Source organism: Callorhinus ursinus, unplaced genomic scaffold (genome assembly GCF_003265705.2).
Source record: "Callorhinus ursinus isolate GAN/ISIS: 27379988/994484 unplaced genomic scaffold, GSC_fseal_2.0 scaffold31, whole genome shotgun sequence".
Classification (NCBI taxonomy): domain Eukaryota; kingdom Metazoa; phylum Chordata; class Mammalia; order Carnivora; family Otariidae; genus Callorhinus; species Callorhinus ursinus.
The window spans coordinates 140,366-165,102 of NW_027397093.1; the positions used below are offsets into that span (position 1 = coordinate 140,366).

The window sequence follows — 24,737 nt, forward strand, 5'->3', positions numbered from 1 at the left end:
AACCCCAGCCTATGCAGGCCGGCCCAGCTGTCCCCACCCACCCCAGCCCACACTTCCAGAAAGAACAGCCTGGAGACATTGTGTGTATAGAGCAAAGAGTGTTGGACTCAGGGTCAGGGAACCAGAGGATTTTGCATCAAGGGACAACTCGTATCTGTTACTCTGAAAGGTCTCCTTGACTATAAAACCATCACACCACCCGGGGGGCTGGTTTTCACTCAGAGGCCAAGGCGTCCCTGAAGCCCTGGGGGTGCCTCCCCAGGAGGGAGGGGCCTCGGGTGGTCCCTGAGGCACTGGCGTTTACCCTGAAGGGCGGGTTAAGAGTTGGCTAGAGAGAGTGTGCTGCAGAATATTCTAGTCAGGGGACCCAGGGAGGGCAAACTGCAGACAGGAAAAAATTAACTTCTTCCCTGGGGAGCTGGCTCCCTCCCTCGGCTGGCAGCCGTGGCGTCCTGCGGGACCCCGCACAGAGCAGGCGCACGGCGGGTCAGGGAGAGCTGGTGGGTGACCACTGTGCTTCTCACGAGCAGTGGGACTTGTGCAAATTATCTGAGCGCTGGAGCCTGTTTCTTCCTGCAGTCCACGGAACTCACACTTGCTTCGTAGGGTTGAGGCAAAGAATAAAGGGGACAGAAGGTACACAGTGATTAAAGAAGCCTCCAGACTTAAGAGATACCCCAATAAAGGGAAGCTGCTCGTACTTATGTCCTTTGCCGAGCTCCCCACCGCATCGTTAGTGGTGTAGAACCCGCACAATAAAAGAAAGGGAGACGTGGTGTCCTTCCTTTTTTTTCTATAGATCAGGTCCAGCAACGACGGTCTGAAACTCCAGCCGCGTTTACTAAGTGAGGCCGTCAAAGGTTGGGACTCAGAATTTCCAGTCTACATAACAGCCACAGCCCAGACGTTTGGCAGTGAGTGGCAGAATTCCACAAGCAGGCTCCAGGCGGTGCCTGGGTGCGGCCAGGGAGCCCCAGGAGGGACCCAGAGGCAGGCGGAACCCAGAGGGGAAGGGGTGGGGCCAGGGGCGGCGCTGGGTGGGGCCTGGGGCCCCTGCTTTTGCCACCACACCCAACACCCAACCCCAAAGACCTGGCCTGCTCCTGTGGGAGCCAGTCCTGTGGAATCTCAGAGTAGAGGGAAGGCTGATCGGTAGATCTTCATCTCCCTGGGAAGAGGCGACCGGGAGAACAAGATGGCCTGGTGGAAAGCCTGGGTAAGTGGGGAGCAAGCAGAGGGTAGGGTTCCTGCAGGGTTTGGGTGGAGAGAGGTCTGCTCAATCAACAGTCACGCTGTCTGCTGGCCAAGCACCAGGCTGCCCACTGAGGAGGCAAGAGAGAAGAAACTGCCCCAGCCCTAGAGATGCTCATGACTAGGACAGACAGATAAAGGAACCTTTTTTTTTCCTTTTTAAGATTTTTTTATTTATTCATTTGAGAGACAGAAAGACAGAGAGAGCACAAGCAGGGGGAAGGGCAGAGGGAGAGGGAGAAGCAGACTCCCCTGCTGTGCAGGGAGCCCGACACGGGGCTCGATCCCAGGACCTGGAGATCATGACCTGAGCCGAACACAGACACTTAACCATCTGAGCCACCCAGGCGCCCTCAGATAAAGGAACCTTGAAATGCACTGAGGGAAGCTGAGGGGTTGGGGGAACCCAGAGGAAGAGCCACTGCAGGGAGGTGTTAGGCTGCTCGAAGCTAGAGGGTATCATGTTTGAGCGAGATGTGCATGTGTGTAGTATGTGTGCACATGTGTGTGTTTGAAGAGAATCAGGCAGATGATTCCTTGCAGAGGGAACAGTATGTGCAAAGGCCCAGAAGGGTGGGAAGCTTGGCTTCGGAGAGTAGTTCCTCATGGCTTTAGGGCCATGGGTGGAAGGGCAGAGGAATGGGGGGAGATAGACCTAGAGGAGCAGGCAGGGCAGGTCCTAAAAAGCCTCACATGGCAGGCTAAGGGGCTTGGGTTTTACCTCAAGGAGCAGTGGGGAGCCACTGAAGGTCTTTTAGCTGGTGAGCAACATGATCAAATCGGCTGATGTTGGAGGCTTCATCAATGCCCACACCTTAGGGCATGGGAGGGCAGGCAGTCCTCCAGGAATCCATGGTGTTTGTTTGTCAAGATTGAGGAGAGAGGAGAGAAGGCAAGAGAGCCTGGCCTACAGGGGCCTCAAGGGTCTGGAATCTATGCTTTACAGAGTGATGGGGACTGAGACGGGGAAGACAGCCCAGCCTATCCCCCAGCCTCCCACCTCACTGCTGAATGAACAGATTCCTGGGAGTGTTCCGTCTGGGTTTGAGTCAGAGGCCATCTTGTGCTAAGGAGGCACAAGGAGGCTCAGCAGATGCCCAAGGTTGCCACACTAGCAAGTGGTAGAGTCTGGGTTAGAATCTGAGCAGCCCAATTCCAGAGTCCAAACTGTGGGCCTTGGCTGCCCGCAGCCCACAGGAGAGCTGGCTTGGGGCAGTAAGATCACAGGCACGGCCCGCCTGTGGCTGGCTCAGGACCAGATGTCCTCTGGGCCCCCAGTTGGACCAGGACCAGGACTCGTGCGAGGGTGTGAAAGATCAGCTAGAAGGGCCCCGTCTGCGCCTCTCTTACAGAAATGAAGTTCTGTCTCCTGGGTTCCCCCAGGGCAGCCTGGTGACAGGGGAAGCCAAAGGTGTGGTGTCCCCAGAACAGAGCTCTTACTGACAGAGTCATAGGCAAGACTGAGTCACCTTCTCAGTGCAAATGTTCCTGTCTGGACAAGCCCACTCCGGGCATGGGGCCCGGGCAGATTCTCTAACAGCGAGGCCTTTCAGATAGGAAGATCTGGAGCCCTACCCCCCCCCGCTGATATTCAGGGGTCTGATTCCAGATAATTGTACTTTTTATCCCCTAAAACCATGGAGTGGGAAGAGAGGCTGAGGTTCCTCGGTGCCTCAAAATCACAACCCCCCCAGGGAGTGGGTTGACAACCATTCCCCCCGGAGCCAACCCTGGACCTGCTGAATGGGCTGCTCCCAGTGACTCAGTCCTGTGGTCTGGCCCGTCCCTGCTGCACAGTGCCGCGTGGCGGCTTGGGGGGCAGTGAGACAGCCCCTCACAGGTGGTTCCCAGAGCTCACACTGCTGGACCATCTGCTTTCCTGTGGGCAAGGCTTCCTTCAGTGCAGAGTGCCAGGAAAGTTCACTGTCCCGGATAGGTTGAGTCATCAGTAGAGTGGGGGGAAGTAGAGAGAGCTCAGCTTCTGAGTCAGGCTGTGGGTCAAGAGCTAGTGCCCCCCCTTACTAGCTATGTTGCCTTGACAAGCCCTCTGAGCCCAGCTCCTTTGCCTGTAAAATGGGGCATTCATGGTTTGGAGAAGTCAAGGAGTGTGAGCATTACACTTCTGGCCCCTGAAACCTCTTAACACAGAGGACTGGCACAAAGGAGCCACTCAAATGGCTAAGGGTAGTAAGACCAGCTCAGACTCCCCAAACAAGGGACACTGTGTATGCGTGCACCCAACTGGACCACCTCTGGGACCACACAGGCTCTTCTGGAGGGAATTTGCACAAAGGATTATTTCTAATACTTCTTGCTGAGAAACACAGTGCTAAAAAATGAGATAGGAAATTTTCGTTTGAAATTCAAGCAAAAGAAATAGAAAAACTTTTCACCTCTTACTCAAAAGCAATATCCCTACAGATAGCCCCACAGATGGTAATCGGCCATGTATTTTCAGGATCTAATCAGGGCTTGAAGGATGCGTGGATGGATGGATGGATGGATGGATAGATATAGTGATTAAATGGATGGATGGAAGGGTAGTTAGATGGATGTGTGGATGGATAGAAGGAGGAACATGGTGATAAAACGAATGAATAAATGGATGGATAGGTGGAAGAGTGGATGTGGCCATTGAGTGTCTGGGTGGAGAATGGATGAATAGATGAGTGAATGAGTGGGTTGGTGGGTGGGTAGGTGGGAAAGTAGATGAGTGGATTAGGGCAGACAGAAGAAGTAGGTGAATAGGTGCATGGGACACCAAACACGATGGAACTAAACTCCTTTCCACTGAGGAATCTCTGAGTCTTCTTCAAATTCAATGCCTATCTTCAAGCTCCCTCCACTCCTCTACTATCCTTCTCCCAAAAACACATACTTAAGAAAGATCATCCGTTTTCATCTGAGAAATTCTACAAGGCACAAGTCTAAAGAGCCCTCAGGCAAACCCTGGATTACAGAGACTTGGCTCAGGTCAAGGGCCCACGTATTTTGGTTATTGTGTTTATTCCACAATTTTCAGAGCATCATGCAGTTCTTTCTAAACCTAACCTTCTGTCCTCCATGAGCCTGTGGACTTGCAAAGGCCCTAGGCTATCAGGATGCTCAGCCGGGTGCCCTGGCTCTCTACCTTCTTGTGACTTCTCAGAAAGAAGGCAGCTTGAGCTCAAACCATGCCTCTCTTCCCAGCCTTGTCTACACACTCTCAAAGCAGCACATTCAGCTCCATGAAGCCTGTCCTTACTCGCTCATTGTCCTTGTGGTTTGGGGGTAGGTGGTTCTTTCCCACTGACGGCACTGCTTGTCGATGGTGCTGGAGGGAGCTCAGGGGTGGGGGTGGGCAGGGCCTGCTGCTTGCCCTCAGATGACACTAGCTGGGAGAGGCCTGGCCTGATCCAGAGCCCACACCCCAGGGCGGGCGCAGGGGCAGGAGAGGTTTTGTGGCTTCTGTGGTTCTCGCTGAGGCCAGCCTATGAATCAAAAAGCCATTCTGTGGAGGTGACATAACAGTCCCACAGAGCCCAGAGGGGAACCAGCAACCCCTCACAGCCAGGCCAGGCAGGCTGTGGTCTCTCAGGGTACCCTCACTTAATGGTAGCTTCCCTACACAGCTGACTCCTCTGAATGGCTAGCCTGAGTCACAGACCCCCCAGGGGATTTGATGCAGCCTGCCAAACCCCAAGTAAGCTACCTCCCATAGGACATACTGCCCTTCATGTTCCTTTGTACCCCCTGTACTCACACCATGCGGTGCCCCCACCCCTCTTCCTCCTAAGCTCCCGTTACTCCAGGTAAACCTCCCCCCAGCCTCGAAAATCTCATCACAAAAGATCCAAGAATAGGTCTGTCAAGAAGGCTGAGGCAGGGAAAACTGCAGGCCCCTTCTGAAGACAGCCAGGTGGCCAGGAGAGCACAGTCGTGCTCATTATTGTACCTTGTTACCCCAATAAAACCACTGCAGGTCCTCTCTCGGGCCAGCTCCCCACCTAGGACTTCCTCCCAGTTCTTCCCTCCTCCTGACACCAAAGGCTGGGTGGCGGCCCTGAAAGTGGCCACAGTGTCAGCCACTTTCCAGAGTCGGCGAACCCCAACTCTGCAGGACTGGCGCTGGTGCTGAAGGCTGAGATTCCTCTCTCAGGATGGCCCTGGATGCTGACCAGCCTGGCCCTGCCTCACCCTCCTCAAGAGGCCTCTCCTTCCTCCTTGAGGGCCGAGCTGACAGGACAGGCCTCCCCTTAGCCAAGGCAGCTAAAGGGCACATGGGGCCTCCACCCCCACCCCCCAGGCTTCCACAGCCCCGACATGAGAGAGCTGTATGGCAACTTGGTGCCAAGTGGACCAAGGTGCCCCTTCCTCAACACATATCTGCTGGTAACTGTCATATCCAGAAGCTGCAGACCCCCTCGGGCCTCCCTTCATCCAAGATGGACGGTCAGGGAGAGCCATGCCAAGCAGGGGCAGGAGGGGCAGGAGCCTCAGCCGCCGGCCTGCAGGGGCTGAGCTGGTGCTCACTCTGCAAGGCAGGCTGCACGATGGGCTGGTGATCTGGTCTGCCCCCTGTGCCCCCATCCCCGGCCTTCCCAATTTGAACAAGCCTGCGTTCTTTTGCAGATGGAACAGGAGGGGGTTACAGTGAAGGGCAGCCCCCACTTTAATCCAGACCCCGACGCAGAGACCCTCTACAAAGCCATGAAGGGGATCGGTAAGTGGATGTCTGCAGACCTTCCCCCGGAGCACTGGGACTCTCTGGGGTCTGTCCGCTCTGCTTAAGACCGCGAGACTCACAGCTCCGGAGGGGGCAGCCAGGGAACACCATGCTCCCGAGACAGACTCCCAGCCCACACCAGCCCCTCCCCAACCCAGGAATGGTCTACGTCCCCCCCGCCCACGGCTGGAGAAGAGGGAGGGTGGCTGTGCCTCCCTGACCTCCCTGAGTCATGGGGTTGAGAAGGGGACGCCATCAGCTGTGCGTGCCTGTGCACCCTTGCGTAGGCAACTTTACCCCACTTGTCCGAGCTTTCGTACTCACAGAATGGCCTCAGGAACTCTGGACCTGTGTGTCACTGTGAATTCTGGATGGGATGAGTTTGGGAGTTCTGCGGGGCTGAACTGGGCCCCCGCTCTGCTTGGGCTGGGCACAGGCAGCCTCCTTCCGGTCTCCAAGATGCACATTCCTGAAGCCAGCCAGGGCTTGCCGTCCTTTCTAGATGAACCTTGGCAGCATGTTCATGCCCTCTACTTCATGTGATATCTCTGCTGTTACCTCCACTTCCCAAAGGAGAGAGCAGATACTCTGGGCAATGAGGCTGCTGGGCCAGGACTCAGATTCAGTTTTCTGGGCCCTCGGTCCTGACTCGCCCCCACTGCCACCAGCACGAGAGAGGACCAAAGGCCCCGGGGGATGTCCAGAGCAGATCAGATGATCAGAGGGTCCTCAGATTCTACCACTCTGAGACTGGCCTTAGGCAGCACCCCACTGCTTGGCCACCAAGCAGCTGCTCTCCCTCCTCCTCAGCTCCCTTAGGGGACAGTGGGAGTGCTCACACTGTGCACCCCTGTAGGGACCAACGAGCAGGCCATCATCGATGTGCTCACGAAGAGAAGCAACACCCAGCGGCAGCAAATCGCCAAGTCCTTCAAGGCGCAATTTGGCAAGGTAAAAGGGGAACAGGAGGCTTTCCTTGGGGGGCTAGGGGTACTGCTGCAGCCAGAGACAGCCTGGGAGGCAGCTTCGTTCTGGACAAGGCCCGTGTCTAGAGGCCAGCTTCTGAAAGCGTGGGGCATATAGGGCATACTGATACTAAAAATATTCTTAATTGTTTATCTGAAGTTAAAATTTCTCAAGCCATCCTGTGTTTTATCTGGTTACGTTACTTAGGGCTCCCCACAGCCCTGGCTTGGCGGCAAGACTTCTGCGGTCCACTCCACCCCTCCGCCCCCGTCTCTCTCACCAAGCTCCTTTACCTTGGCTCCATGGTCCCATCCTTGAGCTGCGTCCCTGCCTCTGCACTTTGCTCACCCTGTTCCCAGAGCCTGGGATGCTCTCTTCCCCCACGGGCAGAGGTGCCGGCCAGGCTCTGTTCCATCCTGTGGCATGGAGCACTCTCTTCATGGCAGAGCTTCTGTGTCTGGGCCTGCTCCCCTCTGCCTCGAGGGAGCTCCAGGGGCATGGAGCACACACGCTGGACCCTTTTCTCTCTTCCCTCCCTCCAGCACCCCGGGATAGAGCCAGGCATTGGGTGTACAACCTAAACACGGGAACAAAGGCACACATAGCCGCGGCTGCCAGAAGCCTCTGTCACCGCGTGATGTGCGCTGCGCTTTTCTTTTTTCTTTTCTTTTCTTTTTTTTTAATTTCTTTCTCTTAATCTTCACACCTGTGCATTATTCTCTACATTCAGCATTAGGGGAAATTGATGTTCTAAGAGTAAGCTCTAAGAGTAAGTGCCCAAGATCCCAGAGCCTGTAAGCAACAAGGTTGGGATTTAAACCCAGGTCTGACAAGGCCCTTGGTCCTTTGCTGTGCTGTGCAGATCAGCAGTGTGTGGCCTTGTGGCTTCTTGTGGAGACTAGCGCCCTTAGAAGGAGGCACGCATGAGATAGATTCCTTAATTCATTCCTGCATTTATTGAGTGCCCACGGGCTATGACAGGATTCGATGGTGAGCAACGACAAACATGTATTCCGGGCTTATACTGTGCCCAGCGCTGCCATGAGAGTGGAGTCGAGCCACACACATCTCTGCACCAGTCCCCTAAGAAATGGTATAACACAGGAGTATCGCTGTCTCCATTTCATAGGTAAGGATAATGATGCTCAGAGAGGCTACGTTGCTGGCCCAAGAAACCCCAGCACCAGCTCCTGGTAGAGCCCACAGGAGTCCCGCCAGAGCCTCCAGGACAGGTTGCCGCCCAGTTGCCTGCACTCAGGGCAGCACAACGTCCAGATCGTTGCACTTCCTTCTTCTTGCATTAGGATCTCACCGAGACCTTGCAGTCAGAGCTGAGTGGCAAGTTCGAGAGGCTCATCATTGCCCTCATGTACCCACCATATAAATATGAAGCCAAGGAGCTGCACGATGCCATGAAGGTAACTAAGCGGGTGGGGTAGGAGAGGATTGGGTGGGGTCGCTGCGGGGGACGCCTTCCTCAAGAGAGCCTGGCACTGGGACCTCCGAGCTCCCCTTGAGCCACTCTCTGGAATGGCCCAGCCCGGGGAGCCTGCAGCATGCTGACCAGGCGGGCCTCCTTCAGCCATCATGCGGCCACGAGGAAGCCAGAATCAGCACTCCTCAGGACAGCGCCAGACCAGGTGTGCAGGAACAACAGAACAACATCTGCAGTCTCTGCCTGGTCCCTTGGATCTCCTATGACCCCCATTGCTCCTTGAGCACTCGCAGAGAATAAGGAGGGAGTCAGGGTCCAGCAACTCTAATTATCTCCATTGAAAAGACACCCACTGGGTGTGCATGCCTGGCATTTCCCATCTGTTCTCTCTAATCCACCTTTGGGGTGGGCTGGCTCTTTATCCCCGAGAACTTACGAGGGCCCCTAGGCTCGGCAAAGTGGAGTGACGTGCTGGGGACCACCTAGCACAGAGGGCAGAGTTGAGACAGAACTCTGCGATGGCCTCACCTGCCCACAGGATCCGCCCCTGGAGACAAACACAGGCGACTTCCCCCAGTAACACCCCCCAGCAGAGGCCCCCAGCAGAGGGGGAGAGGGTACTGACCGGCTCTTCCGGAGGCTCTTCCTCTCGCCTCTTGACGGAAGAGCCCAGGCAGAGCTCTCCAGCAGACAGAGGTTTTTGTCTACAGGGCTTGGGGACCAAAGAGGGTGTCATCATTGAAATCCTGGCTTCTCGGACCAAGATCCAGCTGCGGGAGATAATGAAGGCATATGAGGAGGGTAAGGGAGGGCGCAGGGCCTAGACATAAAGGCTCACTTGGGAATGGCCACGAGCTTTGGCAGACTGGTAGGGGATGAGGGACAAGCAGTACACTGGGCCTCACTAGAAAAGACCCTTTCTGGGCCTTTCTACATATGCGTGCTGAGCACCCTAGTGTGTGCCCAGTCCTGGGCCTGATGGTCTCTAAGCCCCCTGAAGCCCACAGGCTGCTGGGGAAAGGGACATGTATCGCTAAACTCTCTGCCCCTCGAGGGCCTGGCAGCACTGTGGGTCCCGGGCTGTGTCAGTCCTGGATGGGTCTGGCTCCTTCCTGGCCAGGCACACGCTGACCCTGGGGACCGTGCAGGGCCCTGTTGCAGTGGGGGCTGTGGACCACAGGCCAGCTATCATGGAGCCTACGGGATGCAAGGCAAGCAGAGGCCAGCCTGGCCTCCATGTGGTCTGCCTGGCAGGCAATCTGCCTGAAGGTTCTGGCTTTGCCAAACCACAGATAAAGCAGAGCTCGTTAGGCAGCCCCCAGCAGGGCTCTCTGGCCTGACCTATCCCTGCACTTCGAGCCAGGTTGGCAGTCTGTGTTGTTTCCTCATTCTGAATGACCGCCAGGTGGTGGAGCCTCTGCCATTCAGACACCTGGGCAGTGCGTCCACTCCGCTGACTAGTCCTGACCAGAAGGCTTTAACAGGGAGAAGTGTGGGAAGTGGGGCAGGGAGGAGGAAAGTGGATCTGTGTCTCACGGTACTGTTTCCCCTGCAGACTATGGGTCCAGCCTGGAAGAAGACATCCAAGCAGACACCAGCGGCTATCTGGAGAGGATCCTGGTGTGCCTCCTGCAGGTATCAGAGCCCAGGCTCCTGGGAGCCCCTTGCCTGAGGGACCCGAACAGCTGGGCTCCAGGGAGCAATTCTTGGGGAGAGCTGCTGGGGTGGAGTGGGGTCAGGGCCTGGGTAGTGCCCCAGTGGCCTGGGTTTCTTGGATACCTCTCCCCTGGGCTGGAGGATTCTCACACCCACACGTCCCTGACACGGCCACATGGGGGCACCCCAGAATCGGGAGGAGAGTGCCCCATCACTTAGCAGGTCCTACACACCACACCCCATGCCTGGCACTCCGCTTACCTTAGCTCACTGAATCCCCCAGCTCCCTACGAGGCCGCCCTTACTACTCTCATTTTATAGATGACAAAATCAGGCCCTGGAGAGGGTAATTAGCCTGCTAACGTCCCCATGGCCAAAACGCCGTCGAGCACCGCCTGCCCTCCTGCCCAGCTCTCCCTGCTGCCCCAGCTGTTCTGCTGGGATAGCCTGCCTCACACAGCCACCCCTTCTCTTCCTAGGGCAGCAGGGATGATGTGAGTGGCTTTGTGGACCCAGCACAGGCCATCCAAGATGCACAGGTGAGGCTACGTACATACACCCTTGGCAGCTTCCGCCCTGTGGGCCACCTGCCCCATCCTCTGGGGGCTAATGCCTGGAAGCCTCACCCAGCCCCTCTGTCCAGGCGTGCTTTCTTTGACACTAGGCTTGGCTGAGACCCAGATCAGCTCTCTGCAGACCTTTCCCCTCTGGTGTTCCAGAAGGAAAGTGAAAATGTTGGGGAGACTCAGGAACAGGAAGGGGAGTGACTTGGGAGGGGTCCACTGAAGCTCTGTCCTAGCAAGAACAGCCCACGAGCCTGGGGACCAGATGGGACTCTACGGATCACTATAGTTCGGTCTGTTGGCAGAGTGCTTGGAGATGTCCAGCGGCAGAGCAAAGTCCCGGGGGTGGCAGGAGAGTTCCCAGAGCAGCGCCTGGCCTAGTATCCAGAAGGGGTTTAACCTCTCAGGGATAGGAAGAGAGGAGAATGCTGACCTGGTGGGTGGATGGGGGCTGACCCTCACCTCCTTGCTCTCCTTCACTGGCTTCTTGCGGCTGCCCCAATGCTAGGATCTGTACGCAGCAGGGGAGAAGATTCATGGGACCGACGAGATGAAATTCATCACCATCCTGTGCACACGCAGTGCCACGCACCTGATGAGAGGTACCGGGGAGGGAGGAGGCACTGTCCTTCACACGGGCCATCCAGTGTGCATCCTTGCCTGGTCATGATGCTGGGAAGAGAGCCAGGGAGACTTGGACCTTCCTGACAACCAAGTGGAGGTCAGGGGGGACACATTGATGTGCAGTCTCAGATCTGAGACACTGGGGGCATCACACTGAGATCTATATATCCCTTAAGAGAAGACGTCTCTCTACAGTGTTTGAGGAATATGAGAAAATCGCCAGCAAGAGCATTGAGGATAGCATCAAGAGTGAGACCCACGGCTCCCTGGAGGAGGCCATGCTCACAGTGGGTAAGAGATGGGGCTTGGTGCTCAGACACACAGGTGTCCGCAGCCACGGGGCCCAGCAAGGGGGCAGTTCCCTGGGGCGGCAATAGCAAGCGACTGGGTCCCTACGTCCGCCTTCAAGGGACCCCTCCCCCTCCAGGCCACACACACACACACACACACACACACACACACACACACACACACGTACCCTTCAGCCCAGGACACCGGGACTATCCTACCCTCGTGTCTTCAGTATGCCGTGCCCTGCCCCCATAATCCCTGCGCTGTGTGAGTGTGTGAGCATGAGTGTGAGCATGGCACATGTGAGAATATGTGAGTATGTGAGTGTGTGGGCACATTTGCAGGATTATGCCTGACCCAGAGCCTGTGCTCATCCATAGCAGCCACACAGGGAACATTCTGGTTCTGATTATAAAGCCCTAAAGAAAGTCTCCTGTCTTGACCTTAGCCAGGGGCCTGGTCTCTGCCTCAGTTGTTCATTGAAGAAATGATGATGTATAGTTGGAGTCCAAACTCAGTGACTGATGGTCTGACACTGGGGAGCACTGAGAACCTTCCCTCAAGCACGACGTCAGGTCTACTTAGGAGGACCTGTTCCAGACCACGTCTTGGGGCACAGAACTGAGGTCACAGTGAGGAGAGTCATTGTGCAGTGAGGAGCTGAGGCCCAGGGGCAGAGGGACTTTTCCTCTCCTCCTTCCCATGATGGAGCCAAGGTCAGGGCCCTAGGGCTAGGGCACTCATCTCCACAACAGGCTGTCCCCATTCTGTGCCGGGCAGCCAGGGGAGCTCCACAACATGTCCGGGGCCTTCAGAGTGGACTGGGACATCTGACCATCCCCACCAGGCTGTGACTGCTGTGATAAAAACCAGTCTATGTTGGAGCAGCTCAGCATACCCCCTGCTCCAATCTCAGCAAATCAGCCCCTGCATTGAGTTTGAACAACCTCCTAAATAAATCATCAGGCAGGGAAAAGCAAAGGTGTACAGTGCCTCCTGTACTGGGCACTTCCTATTCACTTCTCCTTGAAGACTCCCACCATTCACTCCATAGACAAGGACAGTGCAAAGCAGGAAGGTCAAAGAATGAAGTCACACCATGCTATCAGGGGAGAGTCGAACACCTGCCTCCTTCACGCAAAGCCCACGCTCTTTCTGCTGCCCTGAGCTAAAGTGCCAAGCTCCCTGACCCAGATGCCAAATCTCTGAAGCAGCATCCATGAAAGCAAACAGGGGCCCACTCTCTGGGCCAGATGTCCCTGGGTGCCCTAGTGCTCCAGGGCTGGGCCCCATTGTCACGTGAAAATTCAAATGCAGGGACCTTCCTGATAAGTGAGGAGTAAAGTGGACACCCCGAGGCCAGTGGTCACCATGACTATGGCTCCTCTGTGGAGCTGAGTGGCTGGATTCCTGGCAAAGCTGGCTCTGGGGTGTAAGAGTCCAGGGGCTGTGCTAGAAGGAGCCATGCTCAGAGGGGCCAGCCTCACATTTACGCATCACCCTCTGCCGGCCCACTCTGTGCCTTTGGACCTGTGCCCAGTGCCCCAGGCTTCCTTCCCTGTCGCACCCCACCCAACGCCAAGCCTCTCATTTTGGAACTAGGCAACACATAAATAAATAGGCCAAGAACTGCATAATGCTCACGCTTAAGATCCAAGGCAAGACATAAATAAATACACATGTATACAATGTCACCTACAACATCTAGTGTTAACAGAGCTTTCCTGTTTGCCAGTGAAATGCACCCGGAACCTGCACAGCTACTTCGCAGAGCGACTTTACTACGCCTTGAAGGTAACTCTTCTGTCTTTGGTGCCCCCTGTTCTCAGCCCTCCTCAGCACCAGCTGCCAAGCCAAGTGCTCAGAGCCACCACTGCCTTTGACACTTGTGTCTTCTCTAATTCCAGCCTCTTGTGAACAGAATGCTAGAGCTCTCCAAGGGTAAAATAAGTCTGGGGAAGGGAAGCCACAGCTCCTGGGGGCTGAAATGGAGCAGGTTTTTTCACGGGTGTGCATTGCACCGACCTCTTATAACAATCCCATGAGACCCGTGTCATAACTGCCGCCCTAGAGATGGTGAAGCAAAGTCTTGTGGTCAAGGTCACCCAGCTGGTGACTGGCAGAGTCTCCATTTGAACCCAAGCCAGGCCAGCTGTACTTTTGATCCCACTGTGTGAACTCCTCGAGAGAGCACAGGTCAATGCTGCCAGGAAGTCAAGGCACCCTTTGAATGGACGTTCAGACAGAGATGGCTACACGTGGCACTCAACTTCCGTGTGCCTGCCAGGGATGCCGAGCTGGCTTTGTCTTTGTCCAATGCTGCACTGGGCATTCAAATAGACGTCCCAGCCATTTGTACTGGGTGGAGTTTCTGGCACCTGGAAGCCAGAAACTGGAAGATAATCAGAGGGATTCCCTGAGCCTGAAGTCAGTGCCCACCTTCTGTGCGCTGACACCACTGGAAGTTAGAACCCCAAGTTCTCTGGCCAGAAAGTGAGAGAGGGCGTGGGGTTTCCTTGGCCATTGGCACCATCCGACAGGAGACTAGTCCAAGATGAAAGTAGGCAGGAAGGTCCTGCTTGAGAATTGGCCAGGTAAGCTGAATTTCCTGATGCTGTTCCTCTAGGAAGAAGGCTTACTCCTAGAGCAGTGAGTGTTCTGTGTCTAGAATATGATGTGGCAAACCAAACACACACAGCACTTTGGGGCATTTGGCTCCCAATAAAGACAGACATGTGGGCGGTGAGGGAGAAGAGATGAAGGGAACGGAAACCCTGAGTCACCACAGCACCCCTCCCAGTACTTCGCCACCTGAAGCTGAGGCTCATTCCCACATCTCCATCCCCCTGTGAAAGCCCCCTGGCCCTAGAGCACAGATTTGTCCATCATCACAGAGGTGGGCAGTGAATGTTGATTGCTGTGTCTTGTCCAGGGAGCAGGGACGCGCGATGGGACCCTGATAAGAAACATCGTTTCAAGGAGTGAGATTGACTTAAATCTTATCAAGTGTCAGTTCACAAAGATGTACGGCAAGACCCTCAGCAGCATGATCATGGTAAGTCAGTGGTTCCCAAATCTATCCCCAGTTTGAAGCAGAGGCATTACTGGGAGACCTGGATGCTGGGACCGGAGTCCTACATCACATGTGTCCCTCCCTTCCCGGTGGGGGTCACACCCGTGCATTCATGGCCATACAGTGTGTATAGAGATCAGCAAGGGGGTTGGTGCGGCTAGGGCCCGAAGGGGGCTTGGGCAGGCGCACAGAGACCAGACCATGGAGGCCCCTGTACTTGGCGCCCAGAGTTGGCTTTGCATTTGAGTTATGGTTGCCCCTTTGGAAATGACACAACAAACTTTGCCAAGGAGACCATATCTGAATGTCAAGGATGGTAAATAGTTCAGTAGGAATCAGGCAGCTGCCTTCAAAATCCAGACTGAAGTAGTCCTAGCAGCATGATTTTAAGGAGATAAATCAGATGGGCTCCAGTGGGTTACCTACCCAGATGCCAGTCAATGAACATTCTGGAGCTGAGAAAATGCACCATCGCACCATCACACCGCCATAATGGTGAGAGTAATAGCTCTTCTAGAAATTAAGGCAAATGAGGTCTTGACCATTTCATCAAGAGAAATCAAACCTCGAGAAGTATATCCCCAAGTCTTCATTGGCTCTTAAGTCAAGTCTCTAGTTATTCTACAAATATCTGTTGTCAGCCACACTTTCCAAGACACACATAGCTCACAATATGTTAAAAAGACATTTCTATTTTAAGATGTTTCAGAAAGGGGCCATAGGTAGGTGGGGATGAGGGACGGTGGAATTATTCTTCACTTTGTTTTTGGCTTTCCAGCCAGTCTTGTCAAAAGACAAGAGGGCTACCCATAGACCAGCCCAGGCTGTTGATGGCTTTGCCAACATCCAATCCCGGCAGAGTGTTAGGAATTTTTTCTCCCATCCATAATTTCTGTGGCATCAGGAAGACTCCTCTACCTTCTCACCATCATGATTAGATTGAGCCAGAGTCAGACTTGAGAGGAACAACCACACTGATCAAAAAGGATCACTTTGACCCATCCAGGGTGTAGACTTCACAGTGGAGAAAGCCTTAGCAGGCTAATTAGCACATGATCAATATAATATTGATCAATCAATAATAGAGTCCCCTGTCTAGACATACAAGAAGCCCACCCTCTATAGGTTTTGCCTATGATTTTTGTTTAAGAAAACTGAGTTGGAATTGTGCCTCAGGTGGTCAAATTTTTTTTTAGTATAGACCACTCTCTGTAGATGTCATCAAAGCAAAAATGATTTCCAACAGTGATACCAGCATTAAAAACTCCTGCATAGAAATTAATAGGAAAATTTATAAAAACACCATGCATAACTTTAGACCCATGCATTTAAAAAGATAGACAAAATGAATACAGTTTTCTAAAATCACAAAACAACACAAAAACAAAAATACCTTATTATAAACATTGTGTTGAAGAAAGAAAGAAAAGAAAAAAAGAGAAAGAAGGAAAAGAAAAAAAGAGAAAGAAGGAAAAGAAGGAAGGAAGGCATGGAATTTAAAATGTGGCTAAAAATCTACCAGGAGATTTCAGGCCCAAATGATTGTACAAGCAAATTTGACTAAAAGTTAAGGACCAGGGGATTCCCATGAGGTGTAACTGCTGCATCGAGTAGGACAGTAGAACTAGCCCAGTGCTCTCACTTGCCAAGGGGCCTTAATGAATAGTGTCTCCTTGCTCCCCTTCTCCCCAAGCACATAAAGAAGGAATTGGGTGATATGCCCTCCTCTGTTTCCCTTGGCTCTGTGTGTAGATCTCGGACCAGCCAGACCTACCAGGACCTGCCTAATAGCTAAGGGGGCCTGGTAGACCACAGAAACGGGGTTCAGCCATTGGTCATGTGGGGTCAATCCTATTGGGAGACAGACATCGCCTGACCCCTTCGTGAGCCAGCTGCTGTGCAGGCAAGCCCACGCTTCTCCTGCTATTTATCCCTCACCATATCTCAGCAAGGCTCGTATCAGCATGAACGTCATTTGATAGATGAGAAGGAGTCTCAGGGTGGTGACAGGACTCATCCCAGCCACAGGGTTAGTGTGTGACAGAGCTGTGGTCCAGGTTCTGCGTGGACCCAAAGCCTGGGCTCTCCCCACTGCACCCCCTGCCTCCAGGTGTGGCACTGGGCACCCTGCTTTCTGCCTCGGTTCCCTGATCTGCAGCAGTAGGTGTTGAGTAAATGATGGGTCATGACGAATAAACGAATGGTTGGGCACTTTGGGGTCCTGAATGGAATATGGGGAAGAGCCCTGGGGCAGCCAATCGAAATGCCTTCCTTGCTCCAGAGCAGAGCTGTGTCTGCAATTCATTTCCTACATTAAGCTCCCCTGTAGTTAGTAAGAGAATCAAAAGGAGATACAACGAAGTATCCTGAGATGACAAACAAGAAAAGACAGGTGACACAGTGTGGGCCTGCGTCATAGGAACCACACAGAGATGTGCCAGGCCTCTCCCCAAGGAGCACAACTCCTAGTAATAACCACAGCTGACAAATACCCCTTGTGACTCCCCTGTCCCTCCTGTCCTCAGGGAGACACCAGTGGCGACTACAAGAACGCCCTGCTGAACCTGGTGGGCAGCGACTCCTGAAGGTTCAGGAAAGAGCAAAGGCCAAGAAGCTGGAGCCACCAGGCCCTGCCTGCTCAACCTTGGCCATGGATTGGGGGGTGGGGGGGGGACCAAACTTGCCTTTCAGTCTTCTATCTCCCAGCTTCCGGTACTTTCAGGTCAGTTCCGGGTGTGAGCACAGGGCCAATCTTAGCATAATCTGGCCTAACAAACACCTCGGCACGAAGGGGCTGTTTCTTCCTCCCGACCCAGGCGTTTTCCCAAGCTCAACTGGTCACAGAGCCTCCTGGGCCCGGCTAACACAGATACCGACCCCATCTACTAAATCAGGTCTGCAGAGAAGAGACCAGAGAATAAGGAATTTTAATAAGCATCTCAGCTGATGAGCCTCCTGAAAGGCCACCAGTGAGCTAGGAGAGCCCATATGTTTCAGAGCACACACATGTGAGCAGCTGAGAGAGAAACACATGCATTTGGGCCCACTGGGATGCCACTAACATTTGTTCATCTAAACACGTTAGGCTACAGGCAGAATGAACATTCTCTCCCTGTCTAACTAACAGAGAAAGCTGCAAATCAATGTCCCGACCCAAGGGCACTGTGATCTAAGGGGCCCAGACTTATCCAGTCCTTGCTCAGAGGAGCTGTTCTTTCCTTTCCTGACACAAGTGTGGAGCATCTCTTATTCTGACCCGATGCCAAGATACAGAGACGCCTCTGCTGTGCTTTTCAGAATAATAAAGACTGTACATTCGAATCTAAGTGCCTTTGTATTTTTAGCAGTGACCAGAGTAGGACCAACTTAATTTGTCAGTGTTCATAAAAGAAATGTGATTATAAAAAGCTTTTTTTGGGGGGGGATGAATCCAACCTGAGCACACAGGTAGGCATTTCCCCACGGGGACACGCTGAGCAGACTATGCCCGCTGTCGCCCTGGGGACAACTCGAGTAAATGAGGATGCTTCCTATCACCTAAATCCTGATCTCTCAGAGGTGGGGGGTGGGGAGTTTTAAAAGGCTTCTGCTCCTATTTCAACCTGTGGCTTTCCTCGCTTCCATGGCATCCACCCAGGGGGGTCCAGCTGTCCTCGGCTGCCTCCAGGGATGGGGAATCCCAGCCTCCCTGGATAGCCCCGTCTTCTTCCAACAGGAGTGATAAGCAGAAATCTTCCTTTAACTGAGCCAAACCCGGCCCCACACAGCCCTCTGCTCTCGACTCCCCATCTAGGACCACAGTGCCTATCCCTTCCTATCCTCCCTGCCTATCTGAAGACGACCCACAGATTCCACTAAGACATTTTCTGTCAAAGCTAAACATCCCCAGTCCTTTCAACTGTCCCTCCTGGAGCCTGGTTTGGGGCCATATCCTCTGAACATGTTCTAGCTTGCAAACTCCCTTTTAAAGTATGACCCCAAGGAGCCAGGGATATCCGAGAGATGGGACAGCAGGGCCTTTGCGCTCACGCAGATGAGAGGTAGATCCGGCTCTGCCCTGTGCTGGCCATGTGACTCTGACCTAGTCACATCCTCTCTTCCTCTGAGCTCAGTTCCCTCACCTTTAAATGCAGGAATGCAGTCCTCCTTACTTGTTGCATTTCAAACCACCCGAAAGCTGGTATAAAACCATCATTTTACAATGGTCATGGGTTCTGCAGGTCAGGAATTCAGCCAGGGCCCGGGGGCAGATAACTCAGCTCTTCCCAGCCAGTCTGGGGACTCAATGGGGAAGACTCAAAGGTTTGGCGGAACTCTAGGGCAGGATCAGGAAATCATCTGGAGGCTTCTTTCACTCACCGGGCTGGAAGGCTAGGCTCAGCTGGAACTGTCCCCTAGCGCTCCTACGTGCAGCATCTCTGGTAGCAGAGGGTAGTGGGGCTCCTTACATGGCAGATGAGTGCTGCATTGCCTTCTGGGATACACCTCAAGAGTCACACAGATCACGATCACCATGCCCTATCGGTCAAAGACATCACAGGCCAGCCCAGCTTCAAGGGAAGGAGACACAGTCCCCGGCTGTCCATGGGAAGAAGGTCAAAGAATTAGGGGCCATTGTCTTAAATCATCAACAAGTAGTTTAAGTAATTGAACAAGGGGTGCAGCACCCCCGAGCCTGAGAACGCCACTGTGGGTGGGGCCGAAGCAGGGTCCCAGAGGCCCCGGCAGCATCCTTAGGGCTACCAGTGTGGTCCCAGGCCAGGCTCTCAGGTGGTCCTAATTCTTTATTTTTTTTTTTTAATTCAAGTCCTGCTCTGAACTTTCTTTCAGTGCTGAGTCATCGAGTCACCTTCTGCCTTTAGAAAAGACTTAGAGGATTTCTCTGCCCTGCAATCCCTTTGGAATGACCGTTCTCTGGGCACAGGATTGTCTTGAGGCCCACCCTAAAACTAGCCTGATGTGGCCACACAGGAGCCTCAGGAAAAGTTGCAGCCAAAGAGACAGCTCGGGAAACTCTGTTGTGTCCAACTATGTGCCCTGCAGGGGAATCTGTTTTAGCGGAAATGTGCAGTTCATCCATCATTCCGGAAGGAGAGAATGGAGCTCCGTCTGGCCCCATAGGGCAGAAGCAGGTCTCCTGAGATTAGAGGGATGCTCTCTCCCCCTGGGGTCACAGCTAGAGCAGCATGGGTGGTCGTGTGGCATCCCCATGAAGTGGCTCCTGTCTAGCTGAGGGCGTTCACCAGCTGGGTGTTACCAGTTGGCTCTCATGGAGGCTTGGGGAGAGGTGTTGGTTGGCAAAGGGACTTAGCCAGGACACTGAACGTGTCCTCGGCACTTCCAAATCATTTTTGCTAGAATAACCTTATGGGCTTCTCTGATAAAACAGACACGGTCCCAAGGTACTTTTACAATTGCTCTAGGATTTTTTTCTTTTTCTTTTTCTTTTTCTTTTTCATGCATCTGTGTCCTTAAAGATAATTTGGGGTCTGCTCAATTTGATTTCAGCAAAAGAGAAAAATGAGAAGCTGGGAGCTCCCCGCTTGTGGCCTTGCCATAGGTCTATAACGAAAGCTGTGGTTTCCAAACTCTGTACCAGAGATTATATACTCATAAACTCCCCCTCTATCCTCAAATCCAAGGTGCCTCATCCTTGGACGCTAGACCTGCTCTCTTCCTTAGCAATGCCGGCTGGTAGGGGAGGAGGACCTGATCCAGTCCACTGAGTTCAGGGTTTGTCCTACGGCATGACTGAAGACATAACTTTCATTCAGTGCAGGATTCTGGGAGCTATCCAATGGCTTTTCATAAATTCCTTTTCCGCTTAAACTATCCAGAGTGGATGCTCTTGTGAGCAACTCAAAAGTCTATTACAAAGAATCCATGCCCTTACAACATCAGAGGATAATGACTTACTTGTGGGTCTCCCTCAAAAAAAGCTGGGAGCCCAGGAGAGCAGGAACCTGGTTTTATTCATTCCTGAACATTCAGTGCCTATCGTATAGCAGGTACCTGATGAATATTTTTGAATGAACAAAACCAAACAAGATGACAGGCTTTGGGGATGGAAAACCATCTTGCCAGGGCACCTGAGCCCATCCTTCATCATCTCTGATTCTGAGAAGACGCTGGCCTCTTGGACTCTTGAAAGAGGGAAGCTTACTCAGCCAGCCCTAATGAAAATAGTCCTGAAAATATCTAAGGGGGCAGGCAGCTTCTCCCCACTCCTACTTGGCACAGGCCCTATTTCAGATTAAACACTGTGTGACGAACAAGCCCAGCAGGATCCGTCCCTGCCTGAGCCCCTTTGGACCACCAGTCCAGTGGGGAGTGCAGACAAGACCAGAACCAGACCCGTGTCCACAAGCATCGCTTTGTGCCGCCGGAGGACGAGGACTAGCATATGGGGCTTGGCTTCTTTCAGGTTTACCCTTGAGCGGGGGAAGGGTCACCTTACTGAGGATCAAATACTTGGGCAAAATCAGGATCATCTCAGCAAAGAAGTAAAGGGGGGAACGGATTTGTCCTTAACACCCATCCTACACTTCTGTTACCACGGTCGTGCATTGCACCTGCTGCCAGGGAGGGGCTAACCAGGGAAGGCTTTGTAAGGAAGGTAATGTTTGAGCAGAGTCTTGAAGGATGACTTGGTACTTATCAGGTAGACTAGACAGGGGAGAACAATTCAGGCCGAGGGAGGAATGCAAACACAGCAGGGCATCTGGTCTCCAGCAGATTACAGGAATGGTATGTTCGGGCCTCCTGAGGTGGGAGAGTCAAAGATAAAAGTACTGTCAGGAAGCAAGTCAGGGCAAACTCCAACTATCAGACTGAGAAGCTCAAAGTATTTCCAGGGACAATGGGAGCTTTTAAAGAGTCAGGCAGGTGAGCATCTGGGAGTGGTCTGGGGAAGATTCCTGACAACACCACAGAAGAGGAGTTTGCCTGCATGAGTCTGGAGGTAGGGAGCCCAGCGCTGAGGCTGGTTCAGCAACCTTCCAGCCTAGTCCTCTGTGGTCCTGAGGCGATTTCCCTAGGAGGAGGCTGGCCTTGGCCACTTCTTGTCCTGGTTTGGGGCCATCTTTTACATAGTTTTGATGTAGCCCCAGGCCACCCTATTTTTGACTCTGTAGCAAGGAGCAAGGCTGACTACTACAGCTCCCACTTTAGCACGTTCATCGCTGAACTAGCTCAGTGGGCCCTGGGCCTGTGTGTGGGGGTCCAGGGACTTTCGTGGCCCTATGTAGGTGTCCAAGTTCCCCCCATGGGTTTGGGCCAAAGTTGCCCAATGCCCCAGTGGCCTGTGACCACCTTTGCTCCTCTCCCAGCCCCTTCCTGGCCGTTGGGCTATGATCTAGTACCATTCTGGGGCCACCCCCTTGGAGGGAACACACTGGCTGGCCCTTCCACATCACGGGTGAAGGCACTGCTCTGGCCTCCTCCCCGCCTCCCCCATGTGACCATATATGACTTAGAAAGCCCCCCGCTGCCGCTGGAGAGCCAATACCCCTTGCTGCAGGGACCCAGCACCGCATCCAGGCGGCCAGCAGCACCAAGCTGGCTGAGAAACCTGCTCACACAGTGCCCTCTTGTGGCTGCAAGGCTAACTGTCAGCCTAGGGCCTGACACCTGCTGCCCAGCAAAGAGGGCTTCAGGGGCCCTGGAGGAGGAACCCTAGCCCTCCTCACCGCTGGGCGGGGGATGTCCGTGTTTTCTTGTACGCTAGCTCTAGAGTGCTGCATGCACTCAGCTTGCTCCAATTAGGTTGCAAACACACTTACCTGGGGGCTCCTGTATGGCTCAGTCGGTTAAGCGTCTGCCTTCGGCTCAGGTCCTGATCTCAGGGTCCTGGGATCGAGTCCTGCTTCGGGTTACCCGCTCAGCAGGGAGCCTGCTTCTCCCTCTGCCTCTGTCCCTCCCCCCGCTTGTGCTCCCTCTCAAATAAATAAATAAAATCTTAAAACACACACACGCACGCTTACCTGTACTGACACTCAGTGAGTCATTGCTACACCCCTTTGAACCATTTTGTTCCCTGGGGAGTGACCTGCCTAAGGCCACCTGACTGGACACTACCAAGCTACACCCTGAGTTCCAACGCCTAAATGCTGTTCCTACTGACTCTCCTACACGTTTTCCTCTAATTCGTTATTTTTTTAATATTAAATGTAACATCCACATCTGGTTAAAAAAATTCAGAAGTAGATCAAAGATATACACTTAAAAGCTTATAGAATAGAACAGAATATCTTAACCACCTTTGGATTGGAAAACATTCCTTCGATAAGATGCAGAAAGCAGAAACTCCAATGTAAATCACTGATAAATTAGACCTTATCAAAACTTTAAATTTCACCAGTAAGAAAATTAATAGACAAGTCAATGACTAGAGGAAGGATTCACAAAATATACCAAATAAGGGATTTAATGCCAGAATATTTAAGAATTCTTACAAGTCTCGGTCAAAAATGAATAAGTTCTGGGGATCTCATGTACAGCATAATGATTATAATTGATAATACTGTATTATATACTTGCAAGTTGCTAAGATAGTGGATCTTAATGTTCTCACCACAAGAAAGAACTGGTAATGATGTGATGTGTTAGCTAATCCTATGGTGGTCATCATTTTGCAATATATAAGAGTATCAGGTCAACATGTTGTTCACCTTGAACTTAATGTTATATGCCAGTTACATCTCAAAGCTGAGGAAAAAGATTTTTTACAATTCAATAATAAAAAGCCCAGTTAAAAAATGGACAAAAGACTTGAGCAAACATTTCCACAAAGAAATATATACAAATGGCCAATATGCACAAGAAAACGGCATGCTTATTAAAAATTTCAAATAGGGGGGCGCCTGGGTGGCTCAGTCCGTTAAGTGTCTGCCTTCAGCTCGGGTCATGGTCTCGGGGTCCTGAGAACGAGCAGCATATCAGGCTCTCTGCTCAGCAACGAGTCTGCTTCTCCCTCCCCCTCTGTGACCTCTCTCACTCTCAGTCTTTCTCAAATAAATAAGTAAAATCTTTTAAAAAATTCAAATAGGCCCATCTATTTTGCTGTGAGAAAGTAAATGATGTAAAAGCTTTAGAAAAAAGTTCAGTCGGGGCACCTGGGTGGCTCAGTGGGTTGAGCGTCAGACGCTTGATTTCCCTCAGATCGTGATCTCAGGGTCGTGGGATTGAGCCCCCACCGCCCCTCACCGCCAGCTCTGCGCTCAGCGTGGAGCCTGCTTGCAATTCTCTCTCTCCCTCTGCCCTTCTCCCTGCTTGTGCTCTCCCTCTATCTCTCTCTAAAATAAATAAATAAAATCTTTTTTTAAAAAAAAGAAAAAGGTTTCGTCATTTCCCATAAATTTAAACATATGCCATACTGTGTGATCCAGCAATTCCATTCTTGGGTTTTTGTCCAAAAGAAGTGAAAACTCCTCTTACAAAAAGATTTACATGGCTATGTTCCTAGAAGCTTTATTCATAAAAGACAAAATGAGAAACAATCCAAACATCTATCAACAGGAAAATGAATAAATAAATTGTGGTGTATCCAGGCAAGGAAATGTTAGCGGGCAATTAAAAAGGAAATTAGCTATTGATGTCCATTACAACACAGAAGAATCTCAGCTACTTGTTCCTGAACAAAAGAAGCCAAACATAAAGGAGCATATAGTGCATGATTCCATTTATATGAAAACTAATCTACAGTGAAAGAAATCAGACTAGTACTTGCCCTGAGATTTGGGGGTGGGTTGAAGGGGCGGAGATAAACTGGAAAGGACACAGAGGAACTTTCTGGGGTATTAGAAATATTTTAAATCTTATAAAGGTAGGGGATCCAGGCAGGTGTGAATTTGCCAAAATATATCAAATTGTAAAACCTAAGAATTGTGCATTTCACTGTATGTAAATTACCCATCAACAGAAATAATACAGATAAAGCTGCTATGAACATTTGTGTGCAGATTTTTGTGTGGACTTACATTAATGTCTCTGATAAATGCCCAGGAATGTGGATGCTGAGTGACACAGTAAATGCAAGTCTTTGCTCAATGGACATTTAGGGTGTTTTTGGTCTTTTGTTATTGGAAATAATACTATAATAAACGTTCTTGTAAGAATGTCATCTTAACAATATCGAGTCTTCAAATCCATGAATATAGGATATCTTTCTATTTA

At 52.2% G+C, this 24,737-nt stretch overlaps 1 protein-coding gene across 1 annotated transcript; it reads left to right on the forward strand.

Moving 5' to 3' along the window:
- Positions 1-1,044: 1,044 nt before the first annotated feature.
- On the forward strand, positions 1,045-17,879 carry ANXA8L1 (annexin A8 like 1). Its single transcript, XM_025881129.2, has 12 exons — positions 1,045-1,216; positions 5,863-5,953; positions 6,813-6,907; positions 8,227-8,340; positions 9,068-9,158; positions 9,913-9,992; positions 10,493-10,552; positions 11,085-11,178; positions 11,396-11,491; positions 13,227-13,285; positions 14,424-14,546; positions 17,090-17,879. Exons 1-12 carry the CDS (start codon positions 1,196-1,198, stop codon positions 17,147-17,149), a joined length of 984 nt encoding a protein of 327 aa, XP_025736914.1. The 5' UTR covers positions 1,045-1,195; the 3' UTR covers positions 17,150-17,879.
- Positions 17,880-24,737: the final 6,858 nt, after the last annotated feature.